This window comes from Halichoeres trimaculatus, unplaced genomic scaffold, assembly GCF_033239565.1.
Source record: "Halichoeres trimaculatus isolate MK-OKI-2021-1 unplaced genomic scaffold, fHalTri1.1 fHalTri1_scaffold_24, whole genome shotgun sequence".
Lineage (NCBI taxonomy): Eukaryota > Metazoa > Chordata > Actinopteri > Labriformes > Labridae > Halichoeres > Halichoeres trimaculatus.
This window is the reverse complement of record NW_027437202.1, coordinates 8,248,678-8,267,465: the sequence shown is the minus strand read 5'-3', so window position 1 is coordinate 8,267,465 and position 18,788 is coordinate 8,248,678. Positions and strand designations below refer to the sequence as shown.

At 44.5% G+C, this 18,788-nt stretch overlaps 3 protein-coding genes across 3 annotated transcripts; all 3 read left to right on the top strand.

The window, feature by feature from the left end:
• The first annotated feature begins 474 nt into the window (after positions 1–474).
• On the top strand, positions 475–5,670 carry pwp2h (PWP2 small subunit processome component). The gene is made up of 21 exons (XM_074664905.1): positions 475–515; positions 702–814; positions 899–993; positions 1,086–1,185; positions 1,283–1,426; positions 1,515–1,650; positions 1,758–1,990; positions 2,366–2,509; positions 2,594–2,664; positions 2,749–2,885; positions 2,966–3,114; positions 3,217–3,364; positions 3,440–3,590; positions 3,683–3,863; positions 3,951–4,098; positions 4,204–4,312; positions 4,423–4,488; positions 4,575–4,793; positions 4,864–5,014; positions 5,099–5,173; positions 5,299–5,670. Exons 1-21 carry the CDS (start codon positions 498–500, stop codon positions 5,468–5,470), a joined length of 2,760 nt encoding a protein of 919 aa, XP_074521006.1. The 5' UTR covers positions 475–497; the 3' UTR covers positions 5,471–5,670.
• A 167-nt stretch (positions 5,671–5,837) lies between these two features.
• Positions 5,838–9,704, top strand: eed (embryonic ectoderm development). Its single transcript, XM_074664906.1, has 12 exons — positions 5,838–6,017; positions 6,727–6,879; positions 7,062–7,154; positions 7,264–7,329; positions 7,452–7,577; positions 7,673–7,754; positions 8,025–8,116; positions 8,197–8,330; positions 8,420–8,525; positions 8,679–8,837; positions 8,935–9,008; positions 9,103–9,704. Exons 1-12 carry the CDS (start codon positions 5,898–5,900, stop codon positions 9,227–9,229), a joined length of 1,332 nt encoding a protein of 443 aa, XP_074521007.1. The 5' UTR covers positions 5,838–5,897; the 3' UTR covers positions 9,230–9,704.
• Positions 9,705–10,545: 841 nt separating this feature from the next.
• On the top strand, positions 10,546–18,644 carry atp7b (ATPase copper transporting beta). The gene is made up of 21 exons (XM_074664910.1): positions 10,546–10,707; positions 12,420–13,179; positions 13,587–13,814; positions 13,901–14,061; positions 14,160–14,321; positions 14,400–14,473; positions 14,571–14,754; positions 14,819–15,052; positions 15,146–15,237; positions 15,318–15,445; positions 15,517–15,671; positions 15,792–15,926; positions 16,000–16,194; positions 16,398–16,580; positions 16,690–16,873; positions 16,985–17,125; positions 17,204–17,346; positions 17,431–17,634; positions 17,714–17,831; positions 17,911–18,013; positions 18,123–18,644. The coding sequence occupies exons 1-21, from the start codon at positions 10,570–10,572 to the stop codon at positions 18,376–18,378; spliced, it is 3,978 nt and encodes a 1,325-aa protein (XP_074521011.1). The 5' UTR covers positions 10,546–10,569; the 3' UTR covers positions 18,379–18,644.
• The last annotated feature ends 144 nt before the right edge of the window (positions 18,645–18,788 follow it).

The window sequence follows — 18,788 nt, the reverse complement described above, 5'->3', positions numbered from 1 at the left end:
ATTATTCAACTCAAGGAATCTTCTAAAATGAGGTGGTTTCATCTAAATTCAGCTTTTTTCTATTATTGTAGAGTTTATACTTAAGTTATACTCAATTATGTTCATGGATTAACATTTATTTTTTAAGTTTCATTTGAATTACAGTTGATAGAATTTATAAAATTGGTCCTGAATCCTAAAAATGCTGTATTATAATAATATTTAGAATTTTTTCTCTCTAAATTAGATGTTTCTGACAGTAAATTAGGAAAATTAATCCATAAAGTGTGATAATATATTAATATATGGTTGATTTTCAGCAGTTCCGCCTCCCTGTCGCTAGAGGGCGCAGCTCTTTCACTTCAATTTGCATTCAACCGGAAGTGTCAACTGTCAACAAAGTGTTACCATGTGGGAAGTAGCGGTGTGAAAGAAGCATGTGCGGTATTAGCCCCAGAATTATACCTGTACGGATAATTTAAAGGTTTAAATTAAAATATTAAGGAGTTTTCGCTAAAATGAAGTTCGCTTATCGGGTAAGTGCGCCATTGCTAGCTTACTCGGAACTACAAAAATGTTTAAATGAGACATTAAAACCGAATTTCGTTCAAAACTAATTAAAAATGTTCTATTAAGCTTTTTAATTTGTGCCGGTGAAGTAAAATATCATGTCTTTTATATTATACAGTTGTTGTTAAAACACTTGCCTCCTTCTGTCTTAGTTTTCCAACCTGCTCGGAGCTGTTTATCGCCAAGGGAATCTCAGCTTCTCTAAAGATGGTAACTCTGTCATCAGTCCGGTGGGAAACAGAGTCTCTGTCTTCGACTTGAAGAAGTAAGTACACTTAATGAGGGTAAAGTTATTTTATAAATGTGTCTCTTGTTTATGACGTAATTACAAACTGCTCCTGTCCTCCAGCAACACGTCAGAGACTTTACCAATCTCAACAACCAAAAACATCTCATGTGTGGGTCTCTCTCCCGATGGAAACTTAGCAATCATTGTGGATGAAGGTATGGTTCCTATGTACATTTTACAGTCATATGAGTGTTAAGTTGTTTTAATGAGCAGAAATCTAAAATGTGTTTCTGTTTGTGTCACACAGATGGGGCAGCATTGTTGGTCAGCCTCATCACTCGAGCCATTCTTCATCATTTCCACTTCCACAAGCCAGTAAGCAGCATCCGCTTCTCACCTGACGGCAGGTAAGGATGTCTAAGGAACATCTTAAAAACAACAACAAACAAGAGTCAGTCTCAAAACCCAAAATCACTCCAGCTTTTCTGTATCTCACCCTCTCAGGAAGTTTGTAGTAACTAAGGATAATGTAGCGCTGATGTACCACGCCCCTGGAAAGCAGCGTGAGTTTAATGCCTTTGTGTTGGACAAGAGCTACTATGGTCCATATGATGAAACCACCTGCATCGACTGGACAGACGACTCCAAGTAAGTAAAAGGAACCAGTCATGACTGATCTGCAGTCACAGTTTTGGATTACACCAACCTGAACCATGGTTGTGCCTCTTTCCTTTAGGTGTTTTGCAGTGGGCAGCAAAGACATGTCAACGTGGGTGTTTGGTGCCGAGCGCTGGGCCAACCTCATCTACTACTCGCTGGGTGGGCACAAAGACGTGATCGTGGGGTGTTTCTTTGAGAAGGACAGCCTGGATGTGAGTTTATTTTGCTTTTTTATTACATTATCCTTAAAGCAAATCTGATCCAATCTAAGTAGATTTGAAAACACATTTTCACTGAGTGTGTTTTCTCGTGTTTTTAGCTGTACACAGTGAGCCAAGATGGAACGCTGTGTGTCTGGGAAAGCGACACCGAACCTGACGGCCTGGTCCTGACAAAGAAGAGCAAACCCAAAGCGCCGAGCCCAACAGAGGAGGACGATGAGGATACTGAAGAGGAGAGGACAGAAGGACAGGAGGGAGAAGTGATCAGAGGGAAAGCAGAAGCTCCGAAAGACAAACAGACCAAGAATGTGCGGTTCAAGCAGAGGAGCAAGTAAGTTTGTGCCAACGTTTAAGTAACTGGGATCAGATTTATCTGCATCTCTTCAAACCCTGCAGCAGTTTGTTTATTTTTGGTTAATCAGCTGCAGTAGTTATGTTCATACTGTGACACTTTTAAAGGCAGTTATCCAGCTCTCCATTGGGCTTTTGGCTTTATGAAGCAGATGCATTTGTCCCTTGGCTGCTCTGAAACTGTGACAGCAGCATCAGCATTGGTAAATCAGCGTGTTCTGCAGCTTTGAGCCAAGTTGTTCTTCCCATTTTTCTTTTTAGGAAAGATTTAGAAACTGCAGACAACTACTTCACCAACCTACTTCCAATGATAAAAAACAGCTTTATTTAAGCACTTTCTCTCCTGGTCTTTTAGGCACTTTTTCAACAAGGAGAGGGATTTTAACAACCTAACAGCTGCAGCCTATCACAAGCCAACTCATATTTTGGTCACTGGTTTTGCCTCTGGAATCTTCCACCTGCACGAACTTCCAGAGTTTAATCTCATTCACTCCCTCAGGTGAGAGAAGAGTTTTAGCCATAAACTGGGATCCATGAGTAAAAATGTGCCGGACTTTAGATTTATGAATGCTTCTCTTCACAGTATTTCAGATCAGAGAATCTCCTCAGTGTCGATAAACAGTACAGGAGACTGGATCGGCTTTGGATGTTCTGGTGAGTGTCGAACCTTTCCCATGACGTCAAGTTACTACTCTATTTTTTTGCACGCTTTTTTTAAAATCTGTTGTTTTTCTCCAGGGATGGGTCAGCTGCTGGTGTGGGAGTGGCAGAGTGAGTCGTACGTCTTCAAGCAGCAGGGACACTTCAACAACATGGCCTCGCTGGCGTACTCTCCAGACGGTCAGTACGTCGCGACAGGAGGCGATGACGGCAAAGTGAGCATCCATAATTTCTCTTTAATGCATCTTCAAGAGTTGTTTAGGAAAGTAACTGTCGTTCATGTTGATTCCTGCAGGTCAAAGTGTGGAACACAAACAGCGGCCTCTGCTTCGTCACCTTCACTGAGCATACCAGCAGCATCACCAACGTCACCTTCACCTCCAGTGGCTTCGTCATCGTCAGCGCTTCTCTGGATGGGACAGTCAGAGCTTTTGACCTGCACAGGTGGCTTTAACACTCCTGGTTTCTTCCAAAAGTTTGACAGAGAGAGACAGGAAATATAATGTATACATGAACTTACATTGTGTGTTATTTTATTTATTACAGGTACAGAAACTTCCGGACATTTACTTCCCCCCGGCCGGCGCAGTTCTCCTCTCTGGCTGTTGATGCCAGTGGAGAGCTGGTGAGCGCAGGAGCTCAAGACTCCTTTGAGATCTTTCTGTGGTCCATGCAGACCGGCAGACTGCTGGAGGTAAGCACTAAGTGACGTGTAATGATCTTTTTGATTATATTCCAAGTGCCTTTCTGACTTTCTGTGATGGTTTAGGTCCTCGGGGGTCACGAGGGTCCAGTCAGCTGTCTGTGTTTCAGTCCAGTTCAGTCCATCCTGGCCAGCGCCTCGTGGGATCGAACCATCCGGCTGTGGGACATGTTAAACAGCTGGCAGGTCAAAGAAACGCTTTCCCTGACCTCAGATGGTAAACACTGACTCCTCATAAACCTTAAATGTTTCTGAAAAAGCTGCTTTTTGTGCCGCCAGTTTCCTGATTATCTTTGTCTGTTTCCTCAGCTCTGTCGGTGACGTACCGGCCTGATGGTCAGGAGTTAGCTGTGGCCACTCTAAACAGTGAAATCATTTTCTGGAACCCTCAGACAGCCACGCAAACCGGCTCCATCTCTGGACGCCATGACCTGGAGATGGGCCGCAAGGAGACGGATAAAATCACAGCCAAACACTCGGCGAAGGGAAAGTAAGTGAGCAAACCTTTAAGTACGAAATCATGCAACTTTTTTTGGATTATTATTCACGGTGTGTTTCGTGTTTGTTGTGCTTCCAGGTCGTTCACGTCGCTGTGCTACTCTGCAGACGGGGAGTCGATCTTAGCAGGAGGTCAGTCAAAGTTTGTGTGCATCTACAACATCAGGGAGCAGATGCTGATGAAGAAGTTTGAGATCTCCTGTAACCTCTCCTTTGATGCCATGGAGGTATGAAAGAAAAACAGTCCTTTATTTGGAGATTTGCTGCTGTTTGTTCATTTTAATCACCGGGATATTCAGTGTTGTCATCGTTCTTCCTGTTTGACCCTTTAGGAGTTCTTGGACAGGAGGAAGATGACTGAATTTGGCAGCCTGGCTCTGGTGGATGAGGGCGCTGGAGACGGAGACGGGGTTAACATCAGCCTGCCTGGAGTCAGAAGAGGTACAGCAACATGGTTCAGTTTCATCAGGTTTTTCTGTAACTCTTCACTGTCTTCTCTTTTATTATCTCTGAATAATGTGGCATATGTGTCTTTCTTCATTTATTCACAGGTGACATGAGTTCTCGACATTTTAAGCCAGAAATCAGAGTGACCTCGTTGCGGTTCTCCCCAACTGGTGAGTGATGGATTTACATGTTGGATTTGTTTTTTATTATCCACCGGCTGCTGCTGCATGTTCACCGTGTTTTCATCACTCCTCAGGGCGTAGCTGGGCAGCCACCACCACAGAGGGTCTTCTGATCTACTCTCTTGACAGCACGCTCGTCTTTGATCCTTACGACCTCGACCTGGACGTGACACCGGCGAGCATTCATAAACAGCTGCAGCTTAAGGATTGGACGTCGGCCATTGTGCTGGCGTTCAGACTGAATGAAAAAGCCCTGAAGCAGGAAGTGCTGGAAAGTGTGCCACATGATCAAAGTGAGTAAAACACTCTCTGTGACATCTGAATTATTAGCTGTCATATTTATGTGCTGTGTTTATGTTCCAGTCCAAGTTGTGTGCAGCACTCTTCCTGACATCTATGTGGAGAAACTGCTTGGTTTTGTGGCAGCGTGTTTGGAGAAGACGGCTCACCTGCAGTTCTACATGACGTGGGCTCAGAGTCTGCTGATGCTGCATGGACAGAAACTCAAAAACAGGTCAGCTTTGATTCCCGTTTTACTGCTTTATAAGTCTCAGAGTTCAAAAGCATAGTGATTTTCTTTTTGTTTCTGTGTGTGCAGATCGGGAGCCATCCTGCCCACACTCCAGGCGCTGCAGAAGAGCATTCAGAGACACTTTGACGATCTATCTAAACTGTGAGACTCATTTTTTTGCAAAACATCAGCCACACTGTCCCTCAATAGATGTATAGCACAAGAATGAGCCATGTAAATTAGATTCAGACAAAGTAACTAACTTGAAACCTGTTTTGTTCCCACAGGTGCGACTTTAATAAGTACAATATTCGATATGCTGTGGCTCTGTCGAAGCAGAGGGGCATGAAGAGAGCAGCTGAGGATGAAGGAGGGGAGGAGGAGGAAGAGGAGGAAGATGAGGAGTTGTCTGAGGAGATGAGTGAAGCATCTATTGATGGTGCGGACATGATTCTGTGAACCTTCGTTAATCCACCTCATTCCAGCAACATGGCAGAAATATGTTGGACTTTAAAACAAATATTTTTGTTTGGAGATGATATGCTTGTAAACTTTTTTTTTTTATTAAAACATATAAATGTGAATATTCTGATTTTTTTCTGGTATGTGTGTATTCTGTTGTAGCCATGTAATGAATGAAAATATATCAAAATGTAATATTTGGGCATCTGGATGATGAATTTGTGCAATGAAAAAAGCTACAATAGTTTTATCATCAGCATTCTTGAATAACTGCAAAAAGAATGGGTTGGAAAATAAAAAAAAAAAACAGATAAAGAATGGACGTAAATACAAGTTTTGAAGGACGCTATCCTTTCAAGACGGAAACTACCTTACCCAGCAGCACTTGCGGCAGCAGAGCGGAAGAGGCGTACTATGAGCCAAAATGAGGGAAAATAAGAACATGTCCGAGTCCCCCTCTCAAGCGGGAAAAGAAATACCATCGAAAAAGCAAAAACTAAGCAGTGACGAGAACAGTAACCCCGATTTATCAGGAGACGAGAATGTAAGCGGATGAACTGAGTTGTTGTGTGATTTTACGACATGTAAATACTTCTAACGGGTTAGCATCATGCTAACGGAGCCGGCTGGCTACAGCAGCTAGCTCTCAGCTTTGTTCACCTGAACCGGCTCCTTAAAGCAGCTGATCCTCACTATATCTTAAGCTTTTTAAGGTTAAGTCTTCTCAAAATACTCTACAGTGTGGTGGTTAAAGTTTGCTGGTCTTTCTTTGTTTATATACACTCAAAAGTGACACCTTTAGCCTCAGATCTTCACGTGTAACCTCAAGTAGGCATTAGCGCTAGCAGCTAACACAGGTGAAGAAGTGAAATGTGTTAAAAAATGGGCACAAGAGCTGAATTAATATGAATCAGCTTTTGATTTAAGGCCTTAATGAAAGACATAGACTCTAAACACTCACTTGTATTAATGAAAGATGTCCTGTTAGTAGACAATCTGAGTGATACAGGTGTTTTGAGATGATATTTACAATCTGACAGCCTGCACAGGATACAAAAATTGACTCCATCATTAGTCTCATAGTAGTACTTTAAGATTTAAAGTGGATTTTCAGATCATCACACACATGGTGTCATAAAAGCATGATATGTATGCAGGAACATATCTCTAAGAAAGTGTAAACAGATGCATAACAACAGCAGATACTTGCAACCATTCAGTCTAAATCACTTGTATCTTCTTTATATTTGTAGGACGATGCTGTCAGTGTTGAGAGTGGGACCAACGCAGAGCGTCCAGACACACCCACCAACACGGCCAATGCTCCGGGCAGGAAGCTGTGGGGAAAGGGCAAGTGGAAGTCCAAGAAGTGCAGATATTCTTTTAAATGTGTCAACAGTCTGAGGGTGAGTATAGTCGACACACCTTAGAGAAAATTGTTTGAATCGCAGTTTTAAATCCACTCTTTCAGCTTCTAGACACTCATACACAGACTGGATGTGGTTGTTGATACACATGATGAGGGCATGGCTGTGTTTGTAACACCAGCCATCTGAATTTGTTAATAAACCTGTGTTAATATCTCCAGGAGGACCATGGCCAGCCGCTGTTTGGAGTCCAGTTCAACTGGCACAGCAAGGAGGGAGACCCACTGGTGTTTGCCACAGTTGGGAGTAACAGGGTGAGTAGTAAAGGCTGCATCATGTCAGAATCACAATCAGTTTTTTAATGTTTTGCCATTACTGCTGCCTTGTTTGAAACTTTAAACAACACTGTGATTTCTCCAACAGGTAACTCTTTATGAGTGTCACTCTCAGGGAGAAATACGACTCCTGCAGTCTTATGTCGATGCAGACGTATCCTTTCATTCAAACAAAGAATCAGACCTCATTGTACAGACTGTGTTGGGTAAACTTTAAATGAAAGAGCCAGTAGGAACGTCTTCTTTTGTTACTCCTTTGACTAATTTCACGCTAAGGCGGATGAAAACTTCTACACGTGTGCCTGGACCTACGACACCAACACAAGCCACCCGCTGCTGGCTGTAGCCGGCTCTCGAGGCATCATCCGGATCATCAACCACATCACAATGCAGTGTATCAAGGTATCACCTTCTATAGGTGCTTCTGTTGAATGTAAAAAAAAACACAATAAGTTTATGCAAATAGTGATTTAAACATTGATATTGTTCATCTCCAGCATTATGTGGGTCATGGAAACGCCATCAACGAGCTCAAGTTTCATCCCAGAGATCCTAATCTTCTTCTGTCCGTCAGCAAAGGTAAAAACAAACATATAAAGACTCTGACTGTGACCCAGAAAGCAAGAGCAGTATTCTGTTTTTATGAGACACACACGGTGTGCAGATGCAGTAAAACCATCTTTGATGACTTTATTGACCTACACTCCACAATAAAAGTTCACCCACATCTTCATCCCTTCTGAGTGACACAAGCACATTTTTAAATCTTTGAAAATACAAGTTACTCTAGTTTGTTGTGCTTTATCTTTTTAAAATTCTCTAAGTAAATCTTGGGCTGTGTTTCCTCAGATCATGCTCTTCGTCTTTGGAACATCCAGACGGATACGTTAGTGGCGATATTTGGAGGAGTCGAAGGTCATCGAGATGAAGTCCTGAGTGCTGTGAGTGTTTTAAATCTTCCCCTCATTGATAAACTGACCTCACAGCTGCAGGAGTTAAACTGATTGATTGTCTGCTGCAGGATTTTGATCTTTTAGGGGAAAAGATAATGTCCTGTGGGATGGATCACTCCTTAAAGCTCTGGAGGATCAACTCAGAGAGGATGCAGAAAGCTATTCGAGGGTCTTATGAGTACAACCCCTCCAAAACTAACAGGTACAAGAATACAGTGTCAGTTAAAGCATGTGCTAGCCACGAAATCTTTTCTTAATTAATGGTTTCATGAATTATTCTTGTCTTTTCAGACCGTTTGTGTCACAGAAAATTCACTTCCCTGATTTCTCAACACGAGACATCCACAGAAACTACGTGGACTGTGTGCGATGGCTCGGAGATCTCATTCTTTCCAAGGCAAGCGAGTGGCAATTATAACACTCCATGTGTTACAAGCTTTTTTTTACAAGCAATCTAAAAGCAGATGCATGAATTCATGACGTTTGTTTTGGAGAAATATTCCCAAAAAGTGTCTCTTCAGTCATTTTCTGATTCTGATTCTCTCTACAGTCGTGTGAAAATGCAATCGTCTGCTGGAAACCGGGCAGGATGGAGGATGACATCGATCATATCAAACCCAACGAGTCCAACGTGACGATCCTGGGTCGCTTCGATTACAGCCAGTGTGATATCTGGTACATGCGTTTCTCCATGGACTTCTGGCAGAAGGTGAAAACTTTCAACATCCACTTTGGAGCTGCACATTCAGCTACTCTGTGTGTCCGAAAACTAAAGTGCAGCTTGAATGTTTGTGCTTTTTCTCCAGATGCTGGCTCTGGGGAATCAGGTGGGGAAGCTTTATGTTTGGGACCTTGAAGTTGAGGATCCACATAAAGCAAAGTCAGTGAAGAAGAATAAAAATCACTCTTTTATGTTCAATCAGGTGTTTCTTTTCCTTAAACTGAGAGCTAAGATTTCCCTCTTTGCCTTGCAGGTGCACCACTCTGACCCTCCCTAAATGCACCTCAGCGATCCGGCAAACCAGCTTTAGTCGTGACAGCAGCATTTTGATCGCTGTGTGTGACGACGCCTCCATCTGGCGCTGGGATCGACAGCGCTGAGTTTTTTAAAACTGTTTTGTTTTTAAATGAAGACTTTTTGTCCCCTGTCTCTGCCTCTGAAACCTGCAGCCCTGCTGTACAGATCTACCCTGCAAGAAATGTCCATGTAGTCTCACAAGAATCCAAAGGTGTGTCTGTGTTTCCCTAAAAGAAGTGAGGAGCTGAGCCAAGGTTTGATCATGTCTTTCTTACTCTGGCCAAGGAGATTGATTTCACTCTGCTTCAGGAAGTTTCAGGAATAAAGATTTCCCAGACATTAAGAAAGTCTCCAGTTGAGAAAAAACATTTTATACTTTTCAGAGGAACATTCGTCTGCCAGCAGTGATGATGACTCTTTTTTTCAGATGCAAATTAAAGATTTTAGAGAAGTTCTTCTTAAAGCATGTCAGTGCTGTCGGAGGATAAGTGCCTTGTAGCTTCCTATGCAGACTCCTTCACTAGAAGTTTTTAGATGAACCAGTCGCTCCTGTAATCTGCAGTCAGGGATGCTTTTCTGCAAAATCATCACACAAGATGGAAGATGCTGTCTCAGTCAGTCTTGGCTGATTTTCATCACTTGCTTTTAGGAAAAAAATGAACTTTAGGACACCGCAGATGAAAAGACCAAAGGTGGACATTTCTTGCAGTGTGCTGCGTCATTTCTTCAAACACCAAAAGATGAAGTTTTTTTTTTTCATTCAGTTTTTAAAATGTCCTGTCTTACATTCCTTTAAAAACCTTTGCTTTGACTTCCCTCACATTTACCTCCACACAACACAATAAAAAGTATTTTGTAAATAAACACTTGAGTGCTGTTTTTGAGTGCTGAGAATGAAAAGTTTTTTTCTTTTTACTCCTGATTTTTAATGAAATAAGCAGTTGATTGACTCTTTTTCTGTCGACCTGCTTAGAATAATGAGTCTGAGAGCTTTTAGTTGAATATATTTGACATGAAAAGGAAGTAATTTTTCTGCATTTTGGACGCTTTAACTCTTTAACGAGCTTTCTCTTTAAACACAGCGCGTAAAAGTCGATTACAGCTCGTTTATGACCTAAAGTGAACTTCATGACGCTGTTTTGGAGCGTGCAGTTGACCCTCTTTTTGCACTTTCTCCTCCACAATGTAAAAGTCATGTGACTGAGGCTTTGTCCTCCCTTTCCTCTTGACCCACCTCAGATAAAACCCCTCCATCCCCTCCTCTGACCACCCAAAGAAACATGACGAGTCACCGGAGCGCGCACCGGCGCAGGGCTGCGCTCTTATCTCCACGAACCAAACGGAACCCTTCCTCTCTGCGGACTTTTGCCCTCAAACGTTGAAAGGTGCAGATAAGAGAGACAACGTGAGAGCAGCTGGAGCCATGTTTTCTCCAAAGTCTCCTAAAAGTCTGTCTAAGTATGTGTCCAGGCCGGCTCCGGGATCCGGGGAGCAGATCTGTATGGTGGAGTCAAAGCCGGACTTCACCTGCGGCGTCAACTCCAGCAGCACGAAACCTAAGGTAGGCCTGAAGAGCTCATGCACCCCTGTCAGCAGCCTCCATGTTTCCAGCTGGAGGGTTTACACAGGAGGTCGAGGGTCCTGTGCGTAAAGTGCGTAAAGTCTGCGTTTCAGATGTCTAAGTATCATTTTAGAGTGCAAAACTAGAAGAAATCAGAAACCAAACAGATTTTCTTTATTGTGAAAGCTTTTTAAAGGCTCAATCAGGGCCATGAATCTGATTTTAAAGTCTATTTTTAAAGGTTTGATTTGGTTATAAATGGTTTTCCTGCAGATCAGAAACATCCTGAGAGTTTATCAGCTGCACACAATGATAAAATTACTCTTATCATCTATGGCCTCTTTAGTTTTTGGCACATGTGAAGGTGTGCATGTGCAGAGAAATGATTTCCTCTTCACTGTGCATCACCTGCAATTTCAGGCTCATGTCTCTGCAGAATGAAGGCTCTCATTGTTTAAGATTTGGACCAAAACCAGGTGAATGTAATGTAACCAGGCAGGTTATTGCATCTAAAGCAGAAAGCTTAAGACACACGTCTGTTCAAGGCAGAATGATTGTTCACGTGAGACCTGCAAGTTTCTTTTAACACAGAAATAAATAATATTTGCAGGGCTGGTGTCAGATTCCTGCTTACAGTGCAGAGATCCTATTGGCTTTTACATCCTCATTGATAACATCCCACGCCGCTGATATTTACAAGCAGCTGTGATTAAACCAGTGATGACAGCAGGGACTCAGGATGCAGGTAGGCTGCTTGTTATTGTCAGTGATGGTTTATAATGTGACAGGAAGCTCAGAGGGACAAAGTTTACAGTTTAAATGTGGACTAAAGATACACTTTCTGGTAGGATTGAAGCGACAGAGTAGCTGCTGTTTTCTGCTGATAACAAAAAGATGGTGGAAGGAGAGGTTTGAAGTGTTTAGACGTCCTCCTGTGAGCGGTTTGATGCTCTTTGAACGTTTAGGTTGAGTGGCCTAGTTATCAAAAATAAACACCAGGAGAGTGAGAATACTTACATCTTATCCTGACATTAAAAGTGCATTGAACTGTCATAATAACAGTGACCCGGTCAGCTCCGTGAGGTGTCACTGAGCGTTGACTTTAAGCAGAGTCATGCTGGGAGGATTATGTGAAGAGCAGCTCATGTGATTTTTAGGCCCCAAACTGGCAACGCTGGACTTCCCTCTCTGAGTCATTTTATAGCTTAAAGCTTCAAAACTCAACAGAAAGACTGAATCTGGCTTTACCACGTCCTTACCTCCTGACTTTGGTGGTCTGCGAGAGTCCACAGCCATCCTGTGGACTCCTGTTTCAAGGTTTGCTCAGCAGGAATGTGATACCAGATCTGTGGGACCAGTTCACACAGCCTGCATGAAATCTGAGCCAGCGATGTAAATTCACAGAGAGATTAAACTCTCAGTGTTGCAATTGTAACATTTCAGAATCCAGGGGTAAAAACATCACGGACTTGGCCTCTGTGGAGGTTTTCAGCCTCTCAGGTAATGTGGGGTTTGCTGATTGGCTCTCTGAGAAACAAACCTCTTTTATTTGTTCCTCTCAGGAAATTGAAAAGATGCAAAGAAAACAAGGAAGGCCTGCTTACTGTGATTTAACAGGAAATTAAAAGAGAGCCTCATGTCAACAATGACCTCAGCGTATCAAGGTATCCTCGAACTGAAGGAAAATCCTGAATCATTTCTTTCTTTTTCAGAAAAATGGCCTCAACATCGAGAAACACGGTCTGGACAACTTGGCCTATGAATATGGGAGTCAAAGTGAACTCTACCCTCCAGCAAAAGCTTCCTCCAGAGCCACTTTCAGACTCCTGGGACTCCCCGCTGAGCTCCAGACCCGAGCTGTGGAAAGCAGGATCTGCAGCCTGGATGGGGTCCTCAGTGCGAGCCTGTCTGTACCTGATGGTTTGGCTTTAGTGGACTATGATGCCTCAGTTATCACGACTAAAGAGATCGCTGAGGAGATCCTGATCCTGGGGTGTCATGTGGAGTCTGTGGTCCAGATCAGGGTGGAGGGGATGCACTGCCAGTCCTGTGTGCAGGCCATAGAGGGACGCATCGGGGATCTACCTGGAGTTTCTCACATCCAGGTTTCTCTGTCAGACAGTTTAGCGCTTGTTGTGTACCAGCCTCCTGTGGTCACGCGGCAGGAGCTCAGAGACAGAATCGAGGAGATGGGGTTTGAGGCTTTTTTATCAGCTGAGGATCCACCTGGACGAGACGTACGCTTCTGGAAGAGGGACTCTACAGTGACAACGACAATCTGGATTGTAGGGATGACCTGCAACTCCTGCGTGCAGTCTATAGAGGGGAGGATCTCCCAGATGACAGGAGTTGAGTCCATCGTGGTTTCACTAGAAGAGGAAAAGGGAACGGTGACCTTTGACCCCAGTGTGACGGAGCCAGAGAGGATCAGGGCGGCTGTCGAGGAAATGGGCTTTGATGCATCACTTGAAGGTAGGAAACAGAAATAATATTTATTTATTGGTTCATCTGAAGCTCATATACGCAGGTAAACATTCAGATTAAACTCAGTCTGCACAGCAAGCAGGACTCCTGACATTCACCTCACCTCATTTTCCACCCGTTACCATCGAAACCAGTCTAAGTATGCTCTCCAATGTGACATGGAGGGCCCTCATGGCCAGGGCGTTCCTGTTGGATTTAATGATGGAAACAGCTCGCCAGGACGTGGATTTAACAGAGGCAGATTAGGAGGCTCTTTTCATGTGCCGAGCTTTATTTTGGAAGTTTCAGTTTGAAGCTTTAGGATTTTTTCCTATCTCTTCCTCTGGATTTATGAGTAAAATTCAGACAAAGAGCACTGTAGTTGCACTGACCTCCTTTCTGTTTTTCCTTTGCAGAATCTACAAAAAGCATCCAGCAGCACGACAAGTCCAAACCTGTTAGCTCTGGACCGTTTGACCTCCGTGACTTACAATCAGTCAATAAAGCAGGAATCAGCAACGGTGCTGCATCACAGCCGGCCTCTGGGAGCGGGACTAAAGTACAGAAGTGCTTCATCTGTGTGACGGGGATGACCTGTGCTTCCTGCGTGGCTAACATCGAGAAGAATCTGCTCAAACACAAAGGTGAGCAAACTGAACTCATCTTTCACACTTTCCTGAAGTCTACATTTATGACAGTGGAGATTTTTCAACTTGAATCTGACTTTCAGGGATCATCTCAGTGTTGGTGTCACTTATGGCTGGAAAAGCAGAAGTTAAATATGACACAGACGACATAAACGCTGCAGCTGTGACAAAGCTCATAGAGGATTTGGGTTTTGGAGCTAAACTGATAGAAGATGAAGACACACAAGGCAAACTGGACCTCACTGTGAGTCCATGTGTTATATAACACTGTTATGAAACACTAGATACCTTCCTTAAACACTAAACAAAAGCTCACAAGCATTTCCTTCAAATTCCCGTTAGATAACCGGGATGACATGTGCATCCTGTGTGCACAACATCGAATCAAAGCTCACCTCAACCAAAGGGATCTTCAGGGCCTCCGTCGCCCTCGCTACCAAGAAAGCACAGATCCATTTTGACCCTGATGTGGTTGGAGCTCGAGATATAATCAAGATCATCCAGGTACAGGATCATATTCTGTTTTAAACCTCCTTTCCTGATACTCTTTGACCTTTTGTAGTGAACATGTTTTGTTTTCAGAGCCTTGGATTCGAGGCCAGTCTGGTGAAAGCTGGTTTTAAAAACAACCTGGATCACACAGAAGAGATTACACAGCAAGTATCTGGTTTTAAACTCTCCTCATCGTCACAATCAAACATCCAAGGCTGCGCCAAATCCAGGGAATCATTCCTACATTTCTGATCCTTCCAGGTGGAAAAACTCGTTCCTGCTCAGCCTGATTTTCGGGCTGCCCGTCATGGGTCTGATGATCTACATGATGGTGATGGACAGCCAGCACCAGGAGCACGGAGGCTCCATGCCTGAGGAGCAGAACCTGCTACCTGGACTCTCCCTCCTCAACCTGGCCTTCTTCCTGCTCTGTACACCTGTGCAGGTAACGTACGTTCACCCTGTTTCCCTCCCCAAAATGTGACATTAACAGGATGTTTTTTCTTCAGATCTTTGGCGGCAGATACTTCTACATCCAGGCGTATCGCTCGTTGAAACACCGCACAGCCAACATGGACGTTCTGATCGTTTTAGCCACCTCCATCGCCTACATCTACTCCTGCGTGGTCCTCGTCGTAGCGATGGCTGAGCGGGCCAGTCAGAGCCCAATCACCTTTTTCGACACTCCACCGATGCTGTTTGTGTTCATCGCTCTGGGGCGATGGCTGGAGCACGTCGCAAAGGTCATTAAACGTCTGAAATATAACCTGCAGCTTCGAAAAATAAGTCACTCCTCCCTCTATTCTCAATAATTGGTTGTTTATCTTTATTTTCAGAGTAAAACTTCAGAGGCTTTGGCCAAACTCATGTCCCTTCAGGCCACTGATGCCACCGTGGTCACTCTGGGTCCAGACCACTCCATCCTCACGTGAGACACACATGACATAAAATCCTGTATCTAACATTAATGTCCAGTAAAATGAGTCTGAATGGATGTTTGTGTTTCAGGGAGGAGCAGGTGGTGGTGGATCTGGTCCAACGAGGCGACATCGTGAAAGTCGTCCCTGGTGGAAAGTTTCCCGTTGATGGGAAAGTGATGGAGGGGAGCTCGATGGCAGACGAGTCTTTAATCACAGGTAAATTCACTGAAAGATCCTCTGTGGAGTTTATCTGGTCAGAGTGAAATGATGATACCTGTTCCCGTCAGGTGAGCCGATGCCTGTCAGTAAGAAGGTGGGCAGTTTGGTGATAGCCGGCTCGATAAACGCTCATGGAGCTCTGCTGGTGGAGGCAACACATGTCGGAGCGGACACAACTTTGTCGCAGATCGTCAAACTAGTGGAGGAGGCCCAAACATCCAAAGTAAGACATTACAAAGAGAGTCTGAACTGCATCAAAACATATCAAGGTGTTCCAAAAATAGAAGTATTCTGTCCCAAAAAGCTGACCTGGTTTTCTGTGGACTCTGTCGTGTTTGTTCAGGCTCCCATCCAGCAGTTTGCAGACAGGATCAGTGGATATTTTGTCCCCTTCATCGTCCTCGTGTCTCTCCTCACACTGGTGGCATGGCTCGCAGTCGGGTTTGTCGACTTTGACATCGTGAAAGAAAACTTCCCGGTAGTAAAAGTCTTTATAAAATCTTACAATAACGCTAAAACGTTTCTGTTCTGACTGATTTTATCCTCCTCAGGGTTACAACCAGAACATCTCCAGAGCAGAAGTCATCGTCCGATTTGCCTTCCAGGCCTCCATCACTGTTCTGTCCATAGCGTGCCCCTGCTCTCTGGGGCTGGCAACCCCAACAGCTGTGATGGTGGGGACAGGGGTCGGCGCCCAGAACGGGATTCTGATTAAAGGAGGGGAGCCGCTGGAGATGGCACACAAGGTAAAGGTGTAAAACTCCTACAGGATGAGATTTTAGTATTATGGATCTGTTCTATTTGAGATTCTCTTCTGGTTCAGTGGTGACACCTTGTGGCTTCATGTTTTACTGCAAGGTAGCTCATTGAAAAACAGCTGCAACTCCAGCAGAAATGTTGTAAAACTTCTATGTTTTGTTGATGCTTTGCGTTTCCCTGCTCCCTTTAGATCCAGGTGGTGATGTTTGATAAAACCGGCACAATCACAAACGGTGTCCCACGGGTCACTCGTGTGCTGGTGTTATGGGAAATGGCCCGCATGCCTCTGAGGAAGATCCTGGCAGTGGTGGGCACAGCGGAGGCCAGCAGCGAGCATCCACTGGGGATGGCGGTCGCCAAACACTGCAAAGAGGTGAGGCGAAACATGTGCAGGCTGTGTGTATCATTTCTGCTCCCTGCAGGGTTTATTTGCACCCACAAAAAGCAATCAACATTTGTTGATCTGTGTTTAAACACAACAGGAGCTGGGATCAGACGTGCTGGGATACTGTCAGGACTTCCAGGCGGTGCCCGGCTGTGGGATCAGCTGCCGGGTTTCCAACGTGGAACATCTGCTGCTGCCGCACAGCGAGCAGAGATTCCTGCTGCCCGGAGTCACAACGGATGAAAGCAACCTGGTCGCTCCTGCAGACGACTTGACTGCAGGTTTGGGGGTTTGTTTTTGGAGTCACAGAGGATGATTTTTGTAAACCTTTGGCCTCTTAATTTCTCCTGTGAAGCTTTATTTCAGTTTCATACTTTTCTCTTCGGCTGTAGGCGAGCTGCTGTCGTACTCAGTCCTGATCGGGAACAGAGAGTGGATGAGGAGAAACGGTCACCACATCCAAGCTGATGTTGATGCTGCCATGTCGAGCCATGAGACCAAAGGACAGACCGCTATCCTGGTCGCTATAGACGGTGAGACGATAACTCATGTTTTAAGAACAACTCTCACACTCACTTTTCCGTCTCATGTGCAGTTTTTTGTGTTTGCAGGTGTCCTGTGTGCTATGATAGCCATCGCAGACACAGTGAAGGCAGAGTCGGCGTTGGCGGTGCACACACTTTACAGCCAGGGCATCGAGGTAGTCATGATAACAGGAGACAATAAACGCACAGCTAAAGCCATAGCTGCACAGGTAAGCATGTTAAGTAAAACAAAAAAAGCTTCACACCTGATTATAAGAGAGCAAATCAAATGTTAGTACTCTGCTCTCTCACAGGTGGGGATCAGGAAGGTGTGTGCAGAGGTGCTGCCTTCACATAAAGTCGCCAAAGTCCAGGAGCTGCAGGAGAAAGGTCTACGTGTTGCCATGGTAGGGGATGGCGTAAACGACTCTCCAGCACTGGCTCGAGCTGACGTGGGCATCGCCATCGGCACAGGGACGGACGTGGCCATCGAGGCAGCTGACATCGTCCTCATCAGGGTGTGTGTGTGTACCTCTGAGTGTGCAGAAACTCATTAACATGTTAAACTGACTGATCTGAAGGTTTTTCTCCTCACAGAACAACCTACTGGACGTGGTGGCGAGTATTGAGCTGTCAAAGAAGACTGTGCGGAGGATCAGGATCAACTTTGTCTTTGCTCTGATCTACAATCTTTTGGGAATCCCCATCGCTGCAGGTGAAGAGAAATATCACACCCTAAGTAAACATAAAAAGCCCTGGTGCTCACTCAGTCTTCTCCTCTCTTCTGTTTGCAGGTGTGTTCATGCCTGCAGGCCTCGTGCTGCAGCCCTGGATGGGCTCTGCTGCCATGGCTGCGTCATCTGTCTCAGTCGTTCTGTCCTCCTTGCTGCTCAGATTGTGAGTCTGTGGAAACTCTTATCTTTGAAAAATAGTGAATATATATTTCAGACTATGTTTTGTCACATTAACTCTCAGAGATGATCATAAAAGCGTCTGTTTCCTCCAGGTATAAGAAAACCTCGGTGGAGCTGTACGAGGTGCGTGCACAGGGTCATATGAGGAGCCTCCGCTCGTCTCAGATCAGCACACATCTGGGTCTGGACAGCCAGCGGCGCAGCCCAGCTCTGCCCGCCGCCTCTCGAGAGCAGCCGAGCCAAAACTGTGTGACCCCACCCGTCCTCTCTGGCCCGCTGTCCAGCCAGGGGCCCTCCATTAACTGTGTGCAGGAGCTGCAGGACCGCTGCTCGCTGCTGGACGTGTAGAGAGCTGATAAGGGAAGGACTAAAATGCTACTTTTACATCTCAAGTGGAGCTTTTTGTGGAATATTTGTATGTATTTATGTAAAAACAGAAGCTTATGGGTTTTTATTGTTCAGCACATTCTGTTTATTTTAGCTAATGAATTAAAACTGTCGTTATGTTGGTTCTGAGGCAAAAACTCTATCCAGATCATTAATTTTATAAACAACACGTTGAAAAATGAAGCTGCTTACACAGTTTTATTTTGTACATTTTGGTCCATTCCATACCAATGCGATCCCACCGCTCTAAAAATACTCTTTTACAATGTCCACATGTCAAAGCAGAGCGATGTGCTGTCTGTTTGGATCAGACTGTGTCACAGAGAGTGTGTTTTTGAGACTCAGGTGATAAATAATGCATGAACTGATAG

Bases quoted from the DNA above. Each gene is read 5' to 3' on its own strand.
- atp7b (XM_074664910.1), top strand. From the start codon at position 10,570: ATGTTTTCTCCAAAGTCTCCTAAAAGTCTGTCTAAGTATGTGTCCAGG. The intron at 15,238-15,317 runs GTGAGACACACA...TTTGTGTTTCAG, and splicing joins CCAGACCACTCCATCCTCAC to GGAGGAGCAGGTGGTGGTGG. The intron at 17,347-17,430 runs GTAAGCATGTTA...GCTCTCTCACAG, and splicing joins CTAAAGCCATAGCTGCACAG to GTGGGGATCAGGAAGGTGTG.
- eed (XM_074664906.1), top strand. From the start codon at position 5,898: ATGAGGGAAAATAAGAACATGTCCGAGTCCCCCTCTCAAGCGGGAAAA. The intron at 8,838-8,934 runs GTGAAAACTTTC...CTTTTTCTCCAG, and splicing joins CCATGGACTTCTGGCAGAAG to ATGCTGGCTCTGGGGAATCA. The intron at 9,009-9,102 runs GTCAGTGAAGAA...TTTGCCTTGCAG, and splicing joins GAGGATCCACATAAAGCAAA to GTGCACCACTCTGACCCTCC.
- pwp2h (XM_074664905.1), top strand. The intron at 1,427-1,514 runs GTAAGTAAAAGG...TCTTTCCTTTAG, and splicing joins GACTGGACAGACGACTCCAA to GTGTTTTGCAGTGGGCAGCA. The intron at 3,115-3,216 runs GTGGCTTTAACA...TATTTATTACAG, and splicing joins AGAGCTTTTGACCTGCACAG to GTACAGAAACTTCCGGACAT.